A 19,228-nucleotide genomic window follows, 5' to 3' on the forward strand; every position below is an offset into this window, starting at 1 on the left:
TACCCGTCATCAGAGTACCTGAGTACCTGTCACCTACCCATCAGAGTACCCGAGTACCTTCCACCTGCTCATCAGAGTACCTGACGCCTGAAGTACCCGAGTACTTGCCGCCTGCTCATCAGTACCCATCACTACTCATCAGTACTCATCAGTACCTATCACGTATCAGTATCACCTATCAGTATCAGTACTACTCATCAGTACCTATCACCTGCCTGTCACCTGCCCATCAGAGTACCCGAGTACCTGTCACCTGCCTATCGGAGTACCCGAGTACCTGCCACCTGCTCATCAGTACCAGAGTACCTGTCACCTGCCCAACAAAGTACCCGAGTACCTGTCGCCCTTCATACAGCCACCATGTCCAAGTCCAAAAAGGTTTATATACGTCGTCCGTTTAAACCTAAATACCGGTGTTATGGCAGCAGATAGCTGCCATAACCCTGGTATTTTTTTAAACGGTGGACGGTTGGCTTTCCGATAAGGGTGGTCCCAGCGGCGGATTCGCCGTGGGATCACCCTTCTGGGATGGCGGAAGAGGTGCCCCCCCCCCCCCCTCCCGCCGCGTCCGGTCCTTTTCCCCGCTTACCGGACCCGCCGGCAGCGGGGAAAACGATCCGGTCCCGGATCCTCACAGACAGGATGTCGAGTGAGGGCAAGCTTGCCCTCACTTGACTCTATGGTCTTGGAGGACCGGGGCTACGGAAAATGTTGTTGCCTAGCAACCGGTTTAAAGGTCCTTTTTTTTTTTTTCATTTTATATATTAATTTTTTTTTTTTTTTTTTTTTTTTTATATCTTTTAGTGTACTTGTGAGATCTGAGGACTTTTTGACCCCAGATCTCACAAAAAAGAGGTCCTGTCGTGCCTTTTTCTATTACAAGTAATGTTTACATTTCTTGTAATAGAAATAAAAATGATCCTTTTTTTTTTTTTTTGTTAAACGGTGTAAAAATAAAAAATAATAAATAAAATAAATAGTAAAAAAAAAAAAAAAAAAAATTAAAGCACCCTGTCCCCGTTAGCTCGCGCGCAGAAGCGACGGATACGGAAACCCCGCCCACATATGTAAACGGTGTTCAAACCACACATGTGAGGTATCGCCGCGATCGTTAGAGCAAGGGAAATAATTTGAGCCCTAGACCTCCTCTGTAACTCAAGGATGGCAACCTGTAGAAATTTTTAAATTGTCGCCTATGGGGATTTTTAAGTACCAAAGTTTGTCGCCATTCCGTGAGCGTGCGCAATTTTGAAACATGACATGTTGGGTATCTATTTACTCGGCGTAACATTATCTTTCACATTATGGAAAAAAATTGGGCTAACTTTACTGGTTTCTTATTTTTTAATTAAAAAAAGTGAATTTTTTCCAAAAAAATTGCGTTTGGAAGACCGCTGCGCAAATACGGTGTGATAAAAAATATTGCAATAATCTCCATTTTAATCTCTAGGGTCACTGCTAAAAAAAAATATATAATGTTTGGGGGTTCTAAGCAGTTTTCTAGCAAAACAACTGATTTTAGCTTGTAAATACCAAATGTCAAAAATAGGCCTAGGCAAGTGGCTAGGATGCATGATGATGCTCCTTGGATGTTAGGCCCCTCTATATGGCTAGGCTGTGAAAAAGTCTCACACATGTGGTATTGCCATACTCAGGAGGAGTGGCAGAATGAATTTTGGGGTGTCATTTTTGCTGTGTACATGCTATGTGTTAGGAATATCCTATAAATTGACAACTTTGTGTAAAAAAAAAAAAGTTTTCATTTTTTTCCCACATTTTCCAAAAACCTGTGGAAAAAAATGACATGTTCAAAGGACCCATAATGCCTCATAGAATATACGTTGGAGTGTTTTCTTTCCAAAATGGGGTCATTTTGTGGACTTTTCCATTGTATTGGTGCTCTAGGGCATTTAAAAGTGTGATAGGTAGTAAGAAAGTTTTATGTGTATTTATGCTCCTAGAACGCCTAAAGGTGCTTCTTGGACGTGGAGTATCTTTTTGTGGCCAGGCTGTGTAAAAGTCTCACACATGTGGTATCGCCATACTCGGAAGGAGTAGCAGAATGTATTTTTGGGTGTAATTTTTGCTGTGTACATGCTATGTGTTAGAAATAGCTTATAAATTGACAACTTTGTGGGAAAAAAAAGAAAAAAAAAATTTTTTCTTCATTTTCCCAAGAATTGTGGGAAAAAATTACAACTTCAAAATACCCACCATGCCTCTTACTAAATACCTTGGACTGTCTACTTTACAAAAAGGGGTCATTTGGGCGGTATTTGTACTGTCCTGACATTTCAGGGCCTCAAGAAAGGAGATAGGCAGTCAGTACTTCTGGTGTGATCAATTTTCAGTAATTGGTACCATAGCTTCTAGACTCAATAACTTTCACACAGACTAAATAATATACACTAATTTGGGTTAATTTTACCAGAGACATGTAGCAGTATACATTTTGGCCCAAATGTATGAAGAAAAATTAATTTTTTGCAAAATTTTATAATTGAAACTAAAAAAAAGTGTTTTTTTCTCAAAATTTTTGCTCTTTTTTTGCATATATCACGAAAAAAAAAAACCCCAGTTGTGATCAAATACCACCAAAAGAAAGCTCTATTTGTGTGAAAAAAATGATAAAAAATTTGTTTGGTTACAGTGTAGCATGACTGAGCAATTGTCATTCAAAGTGTGAGAGTGCTGAAAGCTGAAAATTGGTCTGGGCAGGAAGGGTGTCAAACTGCTCTGTATGGAAGTGGTTAAAGGCTGCAGTTCTTGGCTGTGCATGTATCCCTTAGTGCTAAATACCAGTGTACACCACAATGAAGTGCAAATATAACTAAATATTAATAAAATGATGTGAACAATAGAAATGCACAAAAAACATACAATTCACTGAAAGATATCAATATAAACCACAACAAAGTGCATATGATTTAGTGCAAAATAGATGTAAACAATAAATATGCATGAAAACATGCACAAAAAACATATAGTCCACTGAAAAGTGCCAATTGAAGAGTGCTTTGTGTTCCACGATGCAAAAAACTTCACAGGTGCTCTACTGTGAGGTGGGAGTGGATGGTCTCTTACCACAGTGTATTGATGATTACAGAGATCAAAGGAAGCCTGCAGCGAGTCTCCTGGTCCCTGATGTCCATTAACACAAATATCCACAGCATGCTTCATATGGAATAAGCTCATCATATGGCCAAACATGAAATAGGGAGAAGCCTCATAGTGTGAAGACGTAAAAACAATTTATTAAAACATAAATAGATGTACACTTACAAGAAAGAAGTAAAATCGAGCATGGAAAAAAGCTGGCCATGGTGTCACCCGTCTAATCGGCTGTAATGAAGTCACACGTGCTCTCCATCCGACGCGTTTCCACAAAACTTCTTTCTTCCAGTCTTAGAAGACGACGGTTTTGTGGAAACGCCATGTCAGAAATAGGTTAAATATACCTTCTGGAATGTGTATCCATGATATTCCTCCCCCCCCCCCCCCCCCCCACGTGGAAAAATAATTCTATGCATATTCCTATCAGAAGTAGGTTAAATATGTTTGTTCCTTGGAATGTGTAACCATAACATTCCCCCCATAATTCCTATGTAGAAAAGTTATGGTGCCTGTTTTCTTATCAGAAACAGGTCAACTGTGTTCCTGGGCATGTTTGGCCATGATATTACACCCATAATCCCCATATAGAAAAATAATTATACCCATATTCTTATCAGAAATAGGTTAAATATACTCCTTGAAATGTGTAGCCATGATATTCCCCTCATAATCCCCATGTTTAAAATAATTATACCCATATTCCTATCAGAAATAGGTGAAATGCATTGCATAGGATGTGTACCCATGATATTCCACACATAATCCCAAGCAGAAAAAAAAATGATACACATATTTTTTATCAGAAATAGGTTAAATATACTCCCTGGAATGTGTATCCATGATACCCCCCCCCCCCCCAATCTCCATGTTGAAAAATAAATCTATGCATACTCCTATCAGAAATAGGTTAATATGTTCCTTGGAATGTGTAATCATGATATTCCCTCCATAATTGCTATGTAGAAAAAATGGTTATACCTGTATTTCGATCAGAACCAGATCAAAAGCCATACATAGGATGTGTATCTATGATAATCCCCCCATAATACCCATGTAGAAAAATAATTATATGCATATTTTCATTCAACTGTGTTCCTAGGCATGTTTAGTCATGATATTCCACCCATAACCCCCATGTAGAAAGATATTTACTATTATTTTACAGCTGCATGTATATAAGGGCTCTTTTACACAGAGCGGACCGCATTGCGATCCGCTCCAGCACTTTTTTTTTTTTTTTTCACGGAGCGGATGACACTTGTGTCATCCGCTCCGTATGTCCACATATCATCCCATCCACTTGCGGATGATATATGGACATAATGTAAGTCTATGGGCATTGCAAATGTCACCGCTGACATCCGATTTAGCTTCCTTTCCGTTTTTTGAACGGAGGAAAAATAGGGTTCTGTTCCGTTCCAAAAAACGGAACCGAACTGAAAGGAAGAAAATCGGATGTCAGCGGATGGTATTCCGCTGACATCCGCAATGCCATTGACTTACATCATGTCCGTAAATCATCCGCAAAAAATAGGATGATTTGCGGACATACGGAGCGCCCATGTGAAAGGGCCCTAAATCAGCATCAGCAAGTGAATACGTTAAACATTAGCAACTGCTTCTTGCAACATAGTATCAATCAAGCACTGCTGGAAAGAATAACCTATTTTGAGTAACATTACCATATACAGTTTGTGTGTAAAAACTACACTGACACCTAGTGAGAGTGCTGAGCATTGCAGCCTATATCCAATCATTCCATCATCCAAATACAGTGATACCTCGGTTCACAAACTTAATTCGTGAACTGACTCTGGTCACGAACCGAATTGGTCGTGAACCGAGGAACATTTTCCCATAGGGTTCAATGTAAATCCGGTTAATCAGTTCTGACCTTTTTTTTTTTTTTTTGGATTTTGAAGCACAAAAATATGAAACAAATTACAATACACATTAGTACAGTATAGTAATGTATACAAAGAGAACACTAACCTTGCTTGAGATGACTTCTGGCATGGAGGAAGGCAGGTGGGGGCTGTGAAATACAATACAGTAAGTACAGTATTGTACAGAAGTACTGTACAGTATTGTACAGTACAGTACTGTAAGTGCTAAAAAGCACACCAAAAAGTGTCTTCACAGTACTTCTTTCTGTGTCTCTTCTTCTCTCCACGATCTTCCTACAGGAAGTCACGACCATGTGACAGCCTGGAAATAGCATTAAAATGGCCGCGGCTCCTGTTTGTGAACCGAAGCGGAGTTCTTGAACCGAAGTGGAGTTTGTGAACCGGAGCATATTTTTATGAACTTTTCTGTTAGTGAACCGAGTTGTTCGTGAACAGAAGCGTTCTTAAACCGAGGTATCACTGTATGCAGTTTAGTATGTCCCGTGGGTTGTATGTTTTTTATGCATTTCTATTTTTACCTAATTATGTTAATATTTAGTTATATTTGCACTTCATTGTGGTTTACACTGGTATTTAGCACTAAGGGATACGTGCGCAGCAGAGCGCTGCAGCATTTAAAGAAACATTTTGTTCACATTGCATTTCATTTCTATCACAAGATTTAAAGGAACAACGCATCATTTTTGCACACACTATTATTATCCCCCTTCCAGGATTTGGGTTGCAGCAGTTCCCATAAAAGGTCAGCGCAATTTATTTTTGTTTTGAATGGATAATTATTGCTCCCTTCCTAAGCATTGCTGGCATGGATTTGAATGCTTGGCCAAGCTATACATTCACATAAATTACAACCAGCGGCTGAAGCCTGCTTTAGAAGGAGCAGATTATACTGCTGAACCTTTTTGAGTTCCCGAAGTCTGCCATCTTTTCAAGACAGCACTTAAAGCCCTGATGAAGGGGGAATTGTACAACACCCCAAACTTGTAGGATGTTTCATTCCATTTATGATGTAATAAACAATGTTCCCCTCAATAACCACTGACCTCTTGTCTTTGTAATCTCCTGGATTTGTATAAATGACAGGGCTGGCCTCCAGAGAAACAAATTGGGGTCAGAATAGTTCTGCACACTTAATTGCCCTCCTATATTTACAGGCACCCTTAGGCAACATGTACACGGGACGTTTTCAAAAGTCCTTTGAACGCTGGAATTTTACAGCTATGTAAAGGACGTTCAAAACGTCCGTTGTGTCGCGTTTAGCGGCTTTTAGTGGGCGTTTGCGCTCAGATCCGTTTTTAGAGGTCAAAAAATCATTCCCCTTTAAACAGTAAAAACGCAAGCGCTAAACGCGGATGACCGCGTTCGGTCGCGTTTTGCGTTTGAAACGCACGTTCTGAACATCCTGAAAGCAAATAATTGCTTTCCAAAAAACTTCACTGAACTCAACTGCCTCTAAATGACTGTAAACGACTCAGTGTACATGGACAGATAAGATAACATAGAGGAGGGTTCAGGGGCTTCTGAAAAAAACGCCCAACTGCTCCTAAACGTCCGTTTACAAGTAGCAGTGTACATGAGGCCTTAGTGTGGATGTTAAAAAAATCTGGTTAGGTTGCATGATGTCAACTATACTTGTCTCACAAGTGCCACATGAAAGAGTATAGCCTTCTCTCATGGCAGAGACAACAGTGTGTTGTTTATAAAAAAACCTTTTCCTAAAATGAAAAGTCTGCTTAATGTATGCATTGATTTCGTACTGTGAATTGTATTGTATTTTACAGGGAATTAAAGTATGGTATACCGGTCACAGATGAGAGTGGAAATCGAATAGGAGAATCTCCTAATGCTGCTAAACAAGCCATCACTCAGGTGGTCGTCTCCAGAATTCTGATGGCTGCTCCTGGCATGGGTGTGTACACAGTGGAATATTCAATTTCTTTGTCGGGATTGCAGGCTATTTAACAAGTCTTTTAAAGTCTGTATTTTACAACTGTAGAACTTAGTGGTGTTTATTCTGGCATGTTCGTTTTTATTTGATGTATTGTTTGTTGTTGTTGTTTTTAGGCTATATCCTACAAAAACAGTTCCCTTTGCATGATAAAACCATTAGGTGTTAAGCTCTAATTTCTAAAAATAAGTAATAACTGTAAAATACAAGATATAGAACTGGTATTCATAGACCTTTGGTTATGTGCTGCTACCTTCAGGTAATTGGACTGGCAAACACTTTTTCTGGATCTGCCCTGAGAGTGTACCCATCTTCCCCACCCACTCTGAGGTTCCAGCTTTTTCTTAGGTGATGAACCTGTTCACCTAGATCAATTTCCACTTTGTCTTGCCTGTGGGCCCTTGTAAAGGACACACTGACTCCCATTCCACCATTGCCATGTTGATCACACAACTCATTTCCAGGGCCTACACCCTTAAAGTGATAATAAAGGCTGTTTTTTTTTTTTTTTTTTGGGGGGGGGGGGTTGCAAAGAGCAGCTCCAATTCTCCTCTTCTCAGGTCCCTTGCTGGCGCTCCTGGCCCCTCCCTCCTGCTGAGTGCCCTCATAGCAAGCAGCTTACTATTGGGGCACCCAAACAGGCTAACTTCAGAGCCACTGCTCTGTCTGTCCATTCAGACACAGTGTGGCTCTCTCCTCATTGGCTCACTGGCTGTGATTGACAGTAACAGGAGCCAGTGGCTACCGCTGCTGTTGCAGCCAATGAGGCGGCAGAGACCTGCTCCTCTCATGCACATCGCTGTATCTAGATGGGGCTCAGATAATTATTGGGGGGCTGCTGCACACAGAAGGTGTTTTACTTTCATGCATAGAATGCATGAAGGTAAAAAACCTGCCTTTACAACCACTTTAAGGAACTGGTTCCCTCCTTTCCCATCAGAGCCCATTCTACCAGAGCTGCTGGTTTCCTGGCCTTTTCACCATCAAGCTTCTATATCCCAGAAGCCTTGTCCTCTGATCACAAGTTTTCCAAGTTCTACCAGGTAAATGTTCGGGCCTTTTCTAATGCAAGCTTCGGCTGCAAGGTGCTTCAAGCTGTCATCTGAGTGTTTTTCAGGTTCCTTAACCCTTTTTTTTTTTTTTCTTGTGAGCCTGTTAGCAGTTCTGTTCGCAATGTTGTTTCCCACGCTTCTGTTTATTGCTTTGGGACGTGCCACGGCGTAAGAATTCAAGCCCAGTGTCCTGTATGGTACGATTAATTTAGAACTAAAGGCAAAACTTTTTTTTTTTTTTTTTTTCTCGACAGAATGGATTATAACACCTTTGTAAAACAGGTGTATATCATCTTAACATGTCAAGAATAATATCCACAAGCAGCGCTAAATCATGGCATATAGATAATCATGACTTAAAAGTCCAGATATAAGTTCATAGGGATTGTAGTAGACCGGTTTCTTGTGTAGTCACAAAGGGGTTAATCACCAGTGCTGGAGCCAGAAAGATTGCTCAATCCCTTCACCTCACCGTGTGTGTCACTCCCCAAGGAAACACACTTACCAGATACTGGCAAAACAAGTCGCCCAACAGATCCACTGATGAATCCAGACAAAAATCTCCAAGATCCACTTGTAGAGACGAGTGTATACCGCTGATCATCCAAAAAGCATGCAATGCTCCAGCGTAGTGCATAGGAAAGATAAAAGTAGGGGCACATAGAGCAGTATTGCCAAAAAGATTTTATTGCCCAAACAACAACCCCCCTTCACAAATGCACTTACACAAACATAGGATAAAATCAGCTTCAAACATAAAATCATAAGAAGAATAGAGCACAGAGCAGCTCGGGATACCAGATGGGAGTCCCCGCCTGGCGCCCTGCTCTTCCGATAGCCGCGATGCTCACACCCTGACCGGTTTCGTCGTTCCAAGACTTCTACTGAGGGTCACCCTCAGTAGAGGCATGCCCAGAAGCTGTTTAGAAGGGAATGCGGCGTCGCCCCGGAAGTGACGAGTGGGGCCGGTGCCGTCGCATTGATTCCTGGGAGCGATGACGTTCAGCTCCCAGGAATCATCGCAAGACAGGAAGTGACGGCGGAGCCGCAGCGCTGAGGGAGGAAGTGAAGGATATGTGAGTATATTCGATCTCCAATTACAAGGTAAGTATTAAAAAAAAAAAAAAAAAAAAAAATACCTAACTATCCAATTCCTTTTCAGGTTAAGGAGACCAAGCGGACGGGCACAAAGAAAAAAAGGTAGATTTTGTGCCCGGAACTCTGCTTTAAGGACTCCTGACCCCCTGACATGCCGCATTTGGCATGTCATTTTTGGGGGGGAGGAGCAGGTACCTAGTTTTGACAGGTACCTGCTTACACTTCGGCTCGGGCTGCCTAGGCGGCTCGAACGGAAGTTCTCCTCTCCCCCTCCCTCCCTGCAATCTTCTGAGACACGTCACAGGTCCCAGAAGATTGCTCGGCCATTCAGGACATGCAGTGCGACTCACTGTCACAGCCGGGTGCCCACACCAGTGATGCCAGCGCCGCAGAGAGGGAAAGAACCGAGGCTTCGGGCGGCAGCATCGCTGGATCGTGGGACAGGTGAGTGTGTATTTAATAAAAGTCAGCAGCTACACTTTTTGTAGCTGCTGACTTTTTTAAAACACAAAAATGGCTGGAACCCTGCTTTATGATAAAACTACTTCTGCCTTTACAACCACTATTTTCATTTACCTGTAAATCCTTTATCTTGCAGTACAGTACAGGTCATAGCCCCCCTCTGTTTATATCATTTCCTATTGCTTGCTAAAAAAAAAATGGAGCCTCAGAAAGTGGGCAGGATTGTATGGGTATGCTCTAAGGGCGGCTCTAGCAGAAGTTTGTTTACAGCCACTAGAAGGTAGCAGCATATGACCCATGGTCTATGAATACCAGTCCTGTGTCCTGTACTGTACTCAGAGATAAGGAATTTACAGGCAAGTCAAAATTACTATTTTCTTCACCCTCTTATATTTGTGTTCTGTAATGGCATAGTTACTGTATACATCTTGGTCCTGTGTAAATTGGTAATCTAGTAAGTTTTCAAACTGAATGTGGTAGTTTTAACTACAGCAATAACAGTTCATTTACAATGGACATTCAATAAATTTAGCCATGTGTAGCTGAATAAAATTGGAGCTTCTTTAGTGTGGTGAAGAGACCAGGCTGCTAGATTTGATGAGTCTTACTGACTCATCTCTGCATTTCGGAATGGCTGACTCTCAAGCAAATCAGCAGAATGCACTGAGATTAGCAGACTTGGCTGGTTCCTTTTTTTTATGACAGTTTCAGCATGGAGGTCAGCCTGAGAGATGAAGCCTTATTTTTATACACTGATATGCCGTATGTATTACCCTCCATTTTACTGCTCTTTAGACATATGTGCAACATTTAAAACTATACTTACTTAAGCCAAATTCAAAGCTAGTGTAAATAATGTAAGGTAATTGCAACATTATTATTTGCTTACATAAGTTCTGTGCTATATTTTACAGCTATTCCTCCATTTTTAATGAACACTTTGGAAAAGAAAGCCTTCCTTAAGGTAATGTGAACATTTTGCTGTGTGTCATGTAATGCCATCTGATTAATTTTGCTTAAAATTCATACATTTCTCTGTTCCTTATTAGCGATTTCCATGGATGAGTGCCCCTATACAAGTAGGATTAGTGGGATTCTGGTAAGTGGTGCTGCATTTTGATCTCTTTTGATAATATCTGAGATACCAATAAGCCCTGCTATAGTTGCACTTTGTACCAATAACTATTCTCTGCATTTAATACTGTGATTATTCGTAATATCTCTGCCTTTTGTGAATAAAACCAGCAATAACCCTTTGCCCACCCACATGGTCCACATTCCCAAACATTACAAAAATGTGCTTACTGGCCAGAGCAATTTACAGTTAATTCCCTCCAAAAACTGATTATCTTAAAGTAACCTCGCCTCTCCTCGCTTCCCACACCAGTCTCTATCCTGTACAGCATCTTCATTCATAGTGATCTGCAAAAAAAGACACCTTTTTTTTTTTTTTTCAGCGAAAGTATTGCAGGCCTTGGAGAAGCCATATACATTCCAGAGAATTGAAAGTTCTAGGTGCTTGGTGTTTGTGGCGTGCACCACATTAACCAGATAAACCTTTTTCAGGTCGATCTGCCTTACCCACTCCAGTTTCTATTTCAGAGTGAAGAAAATATATATTACAATTTTTTTAGAAAACTGCCACAGATACCCACCAGGTCAGACTTGGCATACTAGATGTAAACTATCAGCAGACAGCTCATGTCCCCCACCCTCAGAGCATGCACAGAGTTACTCCTTACTCTTGCACTCAGTTGCATGCAGGGCTGGGACAGGCTGCGGAATTCAGAGCATCCAGCTTAACTACTGTCTGTGCCTTTATTTCACAGTCACAACATAGAACAGGTAGATATTCCTAATTATCAAAGGGGGCTGTTAATTAGGGCTTGTTTATTAGGAGCATCATCTATTCTGTTTTCTGAGTTTAGAAGAGTGGCATAAGTATTATGCCTGCACCACTCTGTTAATTTTTCCCTCTATGATTTGAAATGCCACCTTCTCAGGAAGCAGCCAAATGCCAGCTGTGTGCTACATTGTTAATGTGAAAACCATAGCTTGGGGCATGCACTAGGAGTTTGTCTCAGTGAAGAGTCTTCTTGTCCAGGATCCACACCTTTAGGGCTAATTCACATGTAGCTACATACAGGCAGACTATATAAGTGAGTAGATATGCATTGGCTGTACTGACTCATCCACGCAGCGGGTGGGTTCATACAATTGGTGCATATCCATTCACTTACAGCTGCAAGAAAAAGTATGTGAACCCTTTGGAATTATATGGATTTCTGCACAAATTGGTCATAAAATGTGATCTGATCATCATCATCATCATCATCTGAGTCAAAACAATAGACAATCAGTCTGCTTAAACTAATAACTAAACTAATAACACACAAAGAATGAAATGTTGCCATGTTTTTATTGAACACACCATATAAACATTCAGTATGTGAACCCTTGGGTTTAATAACTGGTTGAACCTCCTTTGGCAGCAATAACTTCAACTAAACGTTTGCTGTAGTTGCAGATCACACGTGCACAACGGTCAGGAGTAATTCTTGACCATTCTTTTTTACAGAACTGTTTCAGTTCAGCAATATTCTTGGGATGTCTGGTGTGAATCGCTTTCTTGAGGTCATGCCACAGCATCTCAATCGGGTTGAGGTCAGGACTCTGACTGGGCCACTTCAGAAGCCGTATTTTCTTCTGTTTAAGCCATTCTGTTGTTGATTTACTTCTATGCTTTGGGTCATTGTACTGTTGCAACACCCATCTTCTGTTGAGCTTCAGCTGGTAGACAGATGGCCTTAAGTTCTCCTGCAAAATGTCTTGATAAACTTGGGAATTCATTTTTCCTTCGATGATAGCAATCCGTCCAGGCCCTGATGCAGCAAAGCAGCCCAAAACCATGATGCCCCCACCACCATACTTCACTGTTGGGATGAGGTTTTGATGTTGGTGTGCCGTACCTCTTTTTCGCCACACATAGTGTTGTGTGTTTCTTCCAAACAACTCCACTTTGGTTTCATCTGTCCACAGAAAATTTTGCCAGTACTGCTGTGGAACATCCAGGTGCTCTTGTGCAAACTGTAAACGTGCAGCAAAGTTTTGTTTGGACAGCAGTGGCTTCCTCTGTGGTATCCTCCCATGAAATCCATTCTTGTTTAGTGTTTTACGTATTGTAGATTCGCTAACAGGAATGTTAGCATTTGCCAGTGACTTTTGTAAGTCTTTAGCTGACACTCTAGGATTCTTCTTTACCTCATTGAGCAGTCTGCGCTGTGCTCTTGCAGTCATCTTTACAGGACGGCACCTCCTAGGGAGAGTAGCAGCAGTGCTGAACTTTCTCCATTCATAGACAATTTGTCTTACCGTGGACTCCAAGGCTTTTGGAGATAACCCTTTCCAGCTTTATGCAAGTCAACAATTCTTAATCGTAGGTCTTCTGAGAACTCTTTTGTGCGAGGCATCATTCACATCAGGCAATGCTTCTTGTGAAAAGCAAACCCAGAACTGGTGTGTGTTTTTTATAGGGCAGGGCAGCTGTAAGCGACACCTCCAATCTCATCACATTGATTGGACTCCAGTTGGCTGACATCTCACTCCAATTAGCTCTTGGAGATGTCATTAGTCTAGGGGTTCACATACTTTTTCCACCTGCACTGTGAATGTTTACATGGTGTGTTCAATAAAAACATGGCAACATTTCATTCTTTGTGTGTTATTAGTTTAAGCAGACTGTGATTGTCTATTGCTGTGACTTAGATGATAATCAGATCACACTTTATGACCAATTTGTGCAGAAATCCATATCATTCCAAAGGGTTCACATACTTTTTCTTGCAGCTGTATATAAACTGCCTACACGCTAATAGAAAAACAAACAAATTGGTCTTCACTCTATACAGGGCTCGGAACCCCTGATAATGAGACCTAAATGTGTTGCAAATTAGACCCTAGAAAGAAAAGTAGGAAAATATGATGCAAAAAAAAGGGTGTGGAGAGGATAGGTAGTAGGGGGGGTAGAGATAAAAATAAAGGGAGTGAGAGGGAAAAAGGCCAAAACAGGGGGGCGTGTGCCTCCTACCTAACCCTGATATTTGGTCCATTCTACCTCGGTTATCCTAGAGGTTTTGCATAGAGTAAGTTGGTATAGGTATGTTGGAGAGATAGGGTCCTCTAATGTTTGGATTATCTCGGAGATAATTGAAAAGGTCTCCAGAGTGAGTACATAAAGAAGTGGGGATGAGGGGCAGCCCTGGCGAGTCCTGTTTCGAACTGAGAAGGCATTCGGCAGGTGGACATTGACACTCACTTGTGCATTAGGGTTTGTGTATAGTGCCAGGATCAGGTTAACCACTTGCCGACCGCTTACCGAATATATACTGCGGCAGGGTGGCTCTCCCAGGCAAACCAACGTAGGCTCACATTTAACCCCTTGATCACCCAGAGGGTTAACCCCTTCCCCGCCAGTGTCATAATTACAGTAACAGTGCATATTTTTAGCACTGATTACTGTAGTAATGTCACTGGTACCCCCAAAAGTGTCAAAAATGTCAGTTAGGGGTCCGATCTGTCCGCCGCAATGTTGCAATCCCGCTAAAAAAGGCAGATCACCGCCATTACTAGTAAAAAACACTAAAAATGACATAAATCTTTACCGTAGTTAGTAGAAGCGATCACTTTTGCGCAACCCAATCAAAATACGCTTATTGCGTATAGCAGAAAACAAATTGGCGTAAAATGTTAAAAAATTTTGATTTTTTACATTTTTTTTTGAGAATGTCATATAGCAGAATGTGAAAAATGTTGTTTTTTTTTTATCAAAATTGTCGCTCTATTTTTTGTTTATAGCGCAAAAAATAAAAATCGCACAGGTGATCAAATACCACCAAAAGAAAGCTCTATTTGCGGGAAAAAAATAGCATCAATTTTATTTGGGTACAGCATCGCACAACCGCGCAATTGTCAGTTAAAGTAACGCAGTGCCGAATCGCAAAATAGGGCCTGGTCATTAACGGGGCAAATCCTTCCGGTCTTAAAGTGGTTAAGCATGTTGTCCCCAAGGCCAAGGTACCGGAGGGTCTCGACCAAGTAATCCCAGGCCACCCTGTCGAATGCCTTCCCTGCGTCTAGTGAGAGAAAGAGAAACCTTTTTGCTTTGAGGATTTTAGCCAGGAGTGTAGGTTAATGGCTTTTATAGTACAGTAAAACCTTGGTTTGAGAGTAACTTGGTTTGAGAGCACTTTGCAAGACAAGCACATTTTTTAAAAAAATTTTGACTTGATATACAAGCGATGTCTTGATATACAAGTAGCGTCATGTCACAACTGGGTATAAAAGAGAAGAGAGGCGCCTCTAAGTGTAGCAATATTGTTACATTTAATTAAGGTTCAATATTTAGCAGCTCACATGGTTGATGATTAAAACAGGCACATCTAAGTATGCAGGCATCCGGGGTAAAGCTTTCCACATAGACCATCCTCCGCACTGTAATCTTCATCACACCCTTCCACGCTGCGCTCCAAAGTCTCGCTTTCAGATCACTCTACTGCAGGGTAGTCTTCCCAATCAGAATAGCAGACTGACATCGGTGAGAGCCAGTGGTTCAGAAGATGGTCTATGTGGACAGCTTTACCCCGGATGCCTGCATACTTAGATGTGCCTCTTTATCATCAACCATGTGAGTTGCTAAATGTTGTACCTTCATTAAATGTCCCCATACTGCTACACTTAGAGGCGCCTCTCTTCTCTTTTATACTCTGTAGCTCCTGCTGGATTTTGCTTCTAATCCCCTTGTGGAGGCTGCCATTTGTGGATGGACATTTTATGATGACACAACCTATCACATTGCTATAATCTTTGTATATAGACTATATAGACTATAAACTGAAAGAGTTATGAATAAATAGTTGTGGAACGGATCATCTGAGTTTCCAGTTAAATGCAGAGACAAAGGGGGTAGTAGGAATGCCCTTAAACATTCTATAGTACACGGCTGTGAATCCGTCTGGACCAGGACTCTTCCCTGCTTTTTTTGTCTGTTTTGTGATAATTCCTCTGCTGTGATCATATATGTGATATATATATATATATATATATGTGTGTATAAAAAATATATTATAATTTTTTAAAATTATGTTTTGCTTTCTTTCAGCTTGGTATTTGCGACACCACTTTGCTGTGCATTATTTCCCCAAAATAGGTAAGTGTATTTCTCAGATCATTTGCTAATACCATCAAATGTTTACTAATTGTGTAACATTTTATGGCTCACATGAAAGGCATCTAGTAGTGCACAAATGTACATTTTTTTATTTTCTAAGGGCACTCTATAGGTCAGAAGAAATGTCATTTAGAAATTATATAGCAGCTTTGAGCCCTAAAAGCCAGATCTCTTTCATGCATTTCACCACACCATGCTTTTCTGACCAATGCAGGGGCCTAAGAAGCTCTGGAATATAGAAAAGTGCAACAATCTCAAGGTGTACAATTACAACTCTATGTGAGTTGTGATACATAATATTGAATATGTTGCAAAGTTATACTGTAACTTCTTTGAAAACAAGGACACACAGTCTCCATGCAGCAGTAGTGAAGTAGCTAAATAGTAAATATGGAAGGGGGAGTATAAATACTGTATATTTATTGTACTTGTTATTGTAAAACTCTGCTTATTGCATATTGGGGATGGACAACAAGTGCTTCTGCAGTATATCCCAGAATCACCATTCCCCCTGCCTCTGTTGAGGGCTCACTTCCTCTTTCGCAGAACCGTGCGCATAACCTTTAGCCAGATTGCATGACATGTTTGGCAGCTTCTCAGAAGTAAAATGTGGACAAGCTGCACTTTTTACTGTATGATACCTAAAATGACTCTGTGATAAGCATGGGGGCTGCAATTGGTGATCTTCCATTTAAAAATGTTGATTTCCATGCTGATGCTATGGCTTCAATGCCTTTTAACTCTCTGATCTAACATAAGTATTGAGATAAAGAATCCTGATACTTATTTACAGCATGCTTGTTCTAGGTCTATAACTCAATAGTATTTAAGCCAGACACAGCCAGATAATTAGCAATTTCAAGAGGGCCAGCAACAGCATCCCTCATTCTTTTCCCATGACAGTCACTGTAAGAAGCTTTGTTCATCATTCGGATTTACCACACAGGCATGTCAGCCTATACTTCGGTATAGTATAGTGTGATGACAATGCATGGAATAGCTAGGATACCAATTTTCTTACAATACAGCCACTGACAATATGTTTACAGGATCTTCACAAGCTCAAACTTTGCACTTATTTTGGAAAAATTATAAAATTACCAGGTAGGGGAGGGGTTACAATGCTTAATATCTTTACATGAATCTGTGCCCCGGCAAAGCATATTAAAGCATTAGAGAAAAAATTATTGTGCAAAGTTTACTGAAATCTTAGCAATTTTTTTTTTTTTTATTACAACAAAATTTTGGTAGCCTGCCAGCCTTGTAATGTGAACATACAGCAGCAGTTCTTTTCTAAGCTGTTAGAGGCCTCATTCACACATGAGTGACGCTACTGCCTTGCGTTTTTGGAGCAGCGCGGTTCATTTGAATGGGCCTCCCTCTGCTCCAAAAACATGCTGAAAGAAGCTCATGTACCAGGTGCTTTTTGCATCTTGCATTTTGTCGTGAAAATGCACAACTGCTCTTATTAAGAAATGAAATCATAAGTGCATTTTTAATGCATTTGTGCTATGCCCAAGTGTGAACGGGGCCTTAATCCAACTCAGTCTTTGTTGTGATCTTTGAGGACCTTTAAAAAAGCCTAACATCACAATAAAAGCTAAGATTATTAAGATTATGCAAAAAGATCAGGGTAGGCAACCTTTCAGAAGTTGAAATCTACCTGGACAACATGGAGGAAAGCAAAATTCGGGGGGGGGGGGGGGGTTGTCCCGGGGGTTGTCCCCTCATCCCATAGCAGGACCAGTGTCCTCTTCCAAAGTACTATGTTAAATCAATCTGCGCTACCACGTGTTTATGAACTCTAATCAAATAGTGATAATTCATATACTAATAAATACAGAAAATAAATAAAACAAACAATCTTTCATTTTAGAAGTTGTAAAGTCAAAAGGTTTTATAGCTTAATGTATTAAGATAAAAAGCCTTCTGTGTGCAGCAGCCCCTCTAACACTTACCTGAGGTCCCTCTCTGTCCAGCGATATCCACGAGTGTCTCAGCCGGCCGAGATTCTCCCTCCTGATTGGCTGAGACACAGCAGAGGGGCTATTGGCTCCCACTGCTGTCAATCAAAGTCAGTTAGCCAATCAGAGGAGAAAGAGGGTGGGGCCAAGTTGAATGGACACAGGGAGCTATGACTCAGCTTGGATGCCCCCCTAGCATGCTGCTTGCTGTGGGGGTACTGAAAAGGAGGGAGGGGCCAGGATCACAGAAGAGGGACCCGAGAAGTGAGGGATCCAGGCTGGTCTCAGCAAATCCATTGCAATATAGCAGGTAAGTATAACATGTTTGTTATTTTTATAGGGGAAAAAAAATGAGACTTTACAATCACTTTAAACTCTTTCACTGTGTCGCTAGCTATAACAATATTAGGTTTTGGTGTTGATAGGTAAAGTTGATCCAGGGAATATCCGATTGCCTCTCGGGGGATCTGGAAGGAATTTTTTCCCCTCCTGTAGCAAATTGGATCATCCTTTGCTGGGGTTTTTCACCTTCCTCTGGATCAACTGTGGGTAACGGATTGTTTATATGGGATTGTATGGTTGTGTTTTCTTTTTTGTTTTTTGTTTTTGGTTGAGCTAGATGGGCTGCTATGGTCTTTTCAACCTGACTAACTATGAAACTATGTGTTTCACCTCACTCTTAAATATAAATGTTTCTGCTATGAGTCCCCGTTCACACTAAGGCCTGGTCGCCTCACAGGTCGCCTCCCATAGGGAAGCTGTGGACCCATTCTAATAGGAGCGACACAAGTCGCTCCGACTTAGAAAAAGGGTCCGGAGCTTCTTTGGGGCGACCAGGAGGCGACCGCCATAGACTTCAGGTCGCGGTGCGAAGTAGCGTCGCCCCTATGTGAACGGGGCTTTAGTGAAGCGCAACACAAAATAAACAAAACAAAAATACTGTGATTCAACTCAAATATATTCAGTAAACTAATAAATAACTTCAACAAATATATATATATATATATATATATATATATATATGTTCAGTCCAACACCCAGTGCTCTGTCTGAAATTGATAAACAGATCCTCTTCATGACAAGTGATTATCCACCACCTAATACCTAATGCAATACCTGCTCACCTCCCACAAGTGGGTAAATCACTCATCTAGTACATCAGACCGATGTTACACTCTTCCAGCACAGCTCTACTTTGTCCCCTGTGTGTCTCCGAGGGTCAGGTCTGCCTCCCCTCCCGAGATCCACCCAGTATTTATAAAGCAATATCATATTATTATCTGTTTTTAAAGCTTTATTATTCCCCCCCCCCCCCACTAGAAAAACACTTACAAAATCACTATAAAAATGCGCATATATCTCATCAGCCAGCTCACCACCGCTTACCCTATTTTACCCTCACCCTCCATGAGGGTTTCACATGGAAATACCCTCACTGATACCACTGGCAGAAACTA

The 19,228-nt window shown here is 41.1% G+C and overlaps 1 protein-coding gene across 1 annotated transcript in view; it reads left to right on the top strand.

The window, feature by feature from the left end:
• Nucleotides 1-19,228, top strand: part of SFXN1 (sideroflexin 1) — a 96,217-nt gene that overhangs the window by 69,520 nt on the left and 7,469 nt on the right. Inside the window, exons 7-10 of the mRNA XM_082256213.1 lie at nt 6,803-6,930; nt 10,496-10,545; nt 10,631-10,680; nt 15,739-15,786. Of these exons, the coding sequence (XP_082112339.1) occupies nt 6,803-6,930; nt 10,496-10,545; nt 10,631-10,680; nt 15,739-15,786 (276 nt within the window). The remainder of the gene's footprint in view (nt 1-6,802; nt 6,931-10,495; nt 10,546-10,630; nt 10,681-15,738; nt 15,787-19,228) is intronic.

This window comes from Pelophylax lessonae (assembly GCF_965119305.1).
Source record: "Pelophylax lessonae genome assembly, chromosome: 4".
Lineage (NCBI taxonomy): Eukaryota > Metazoa > Chordata > Amphibia > Anura > Ranidae > Pelophylax > Pelophylax lessonae.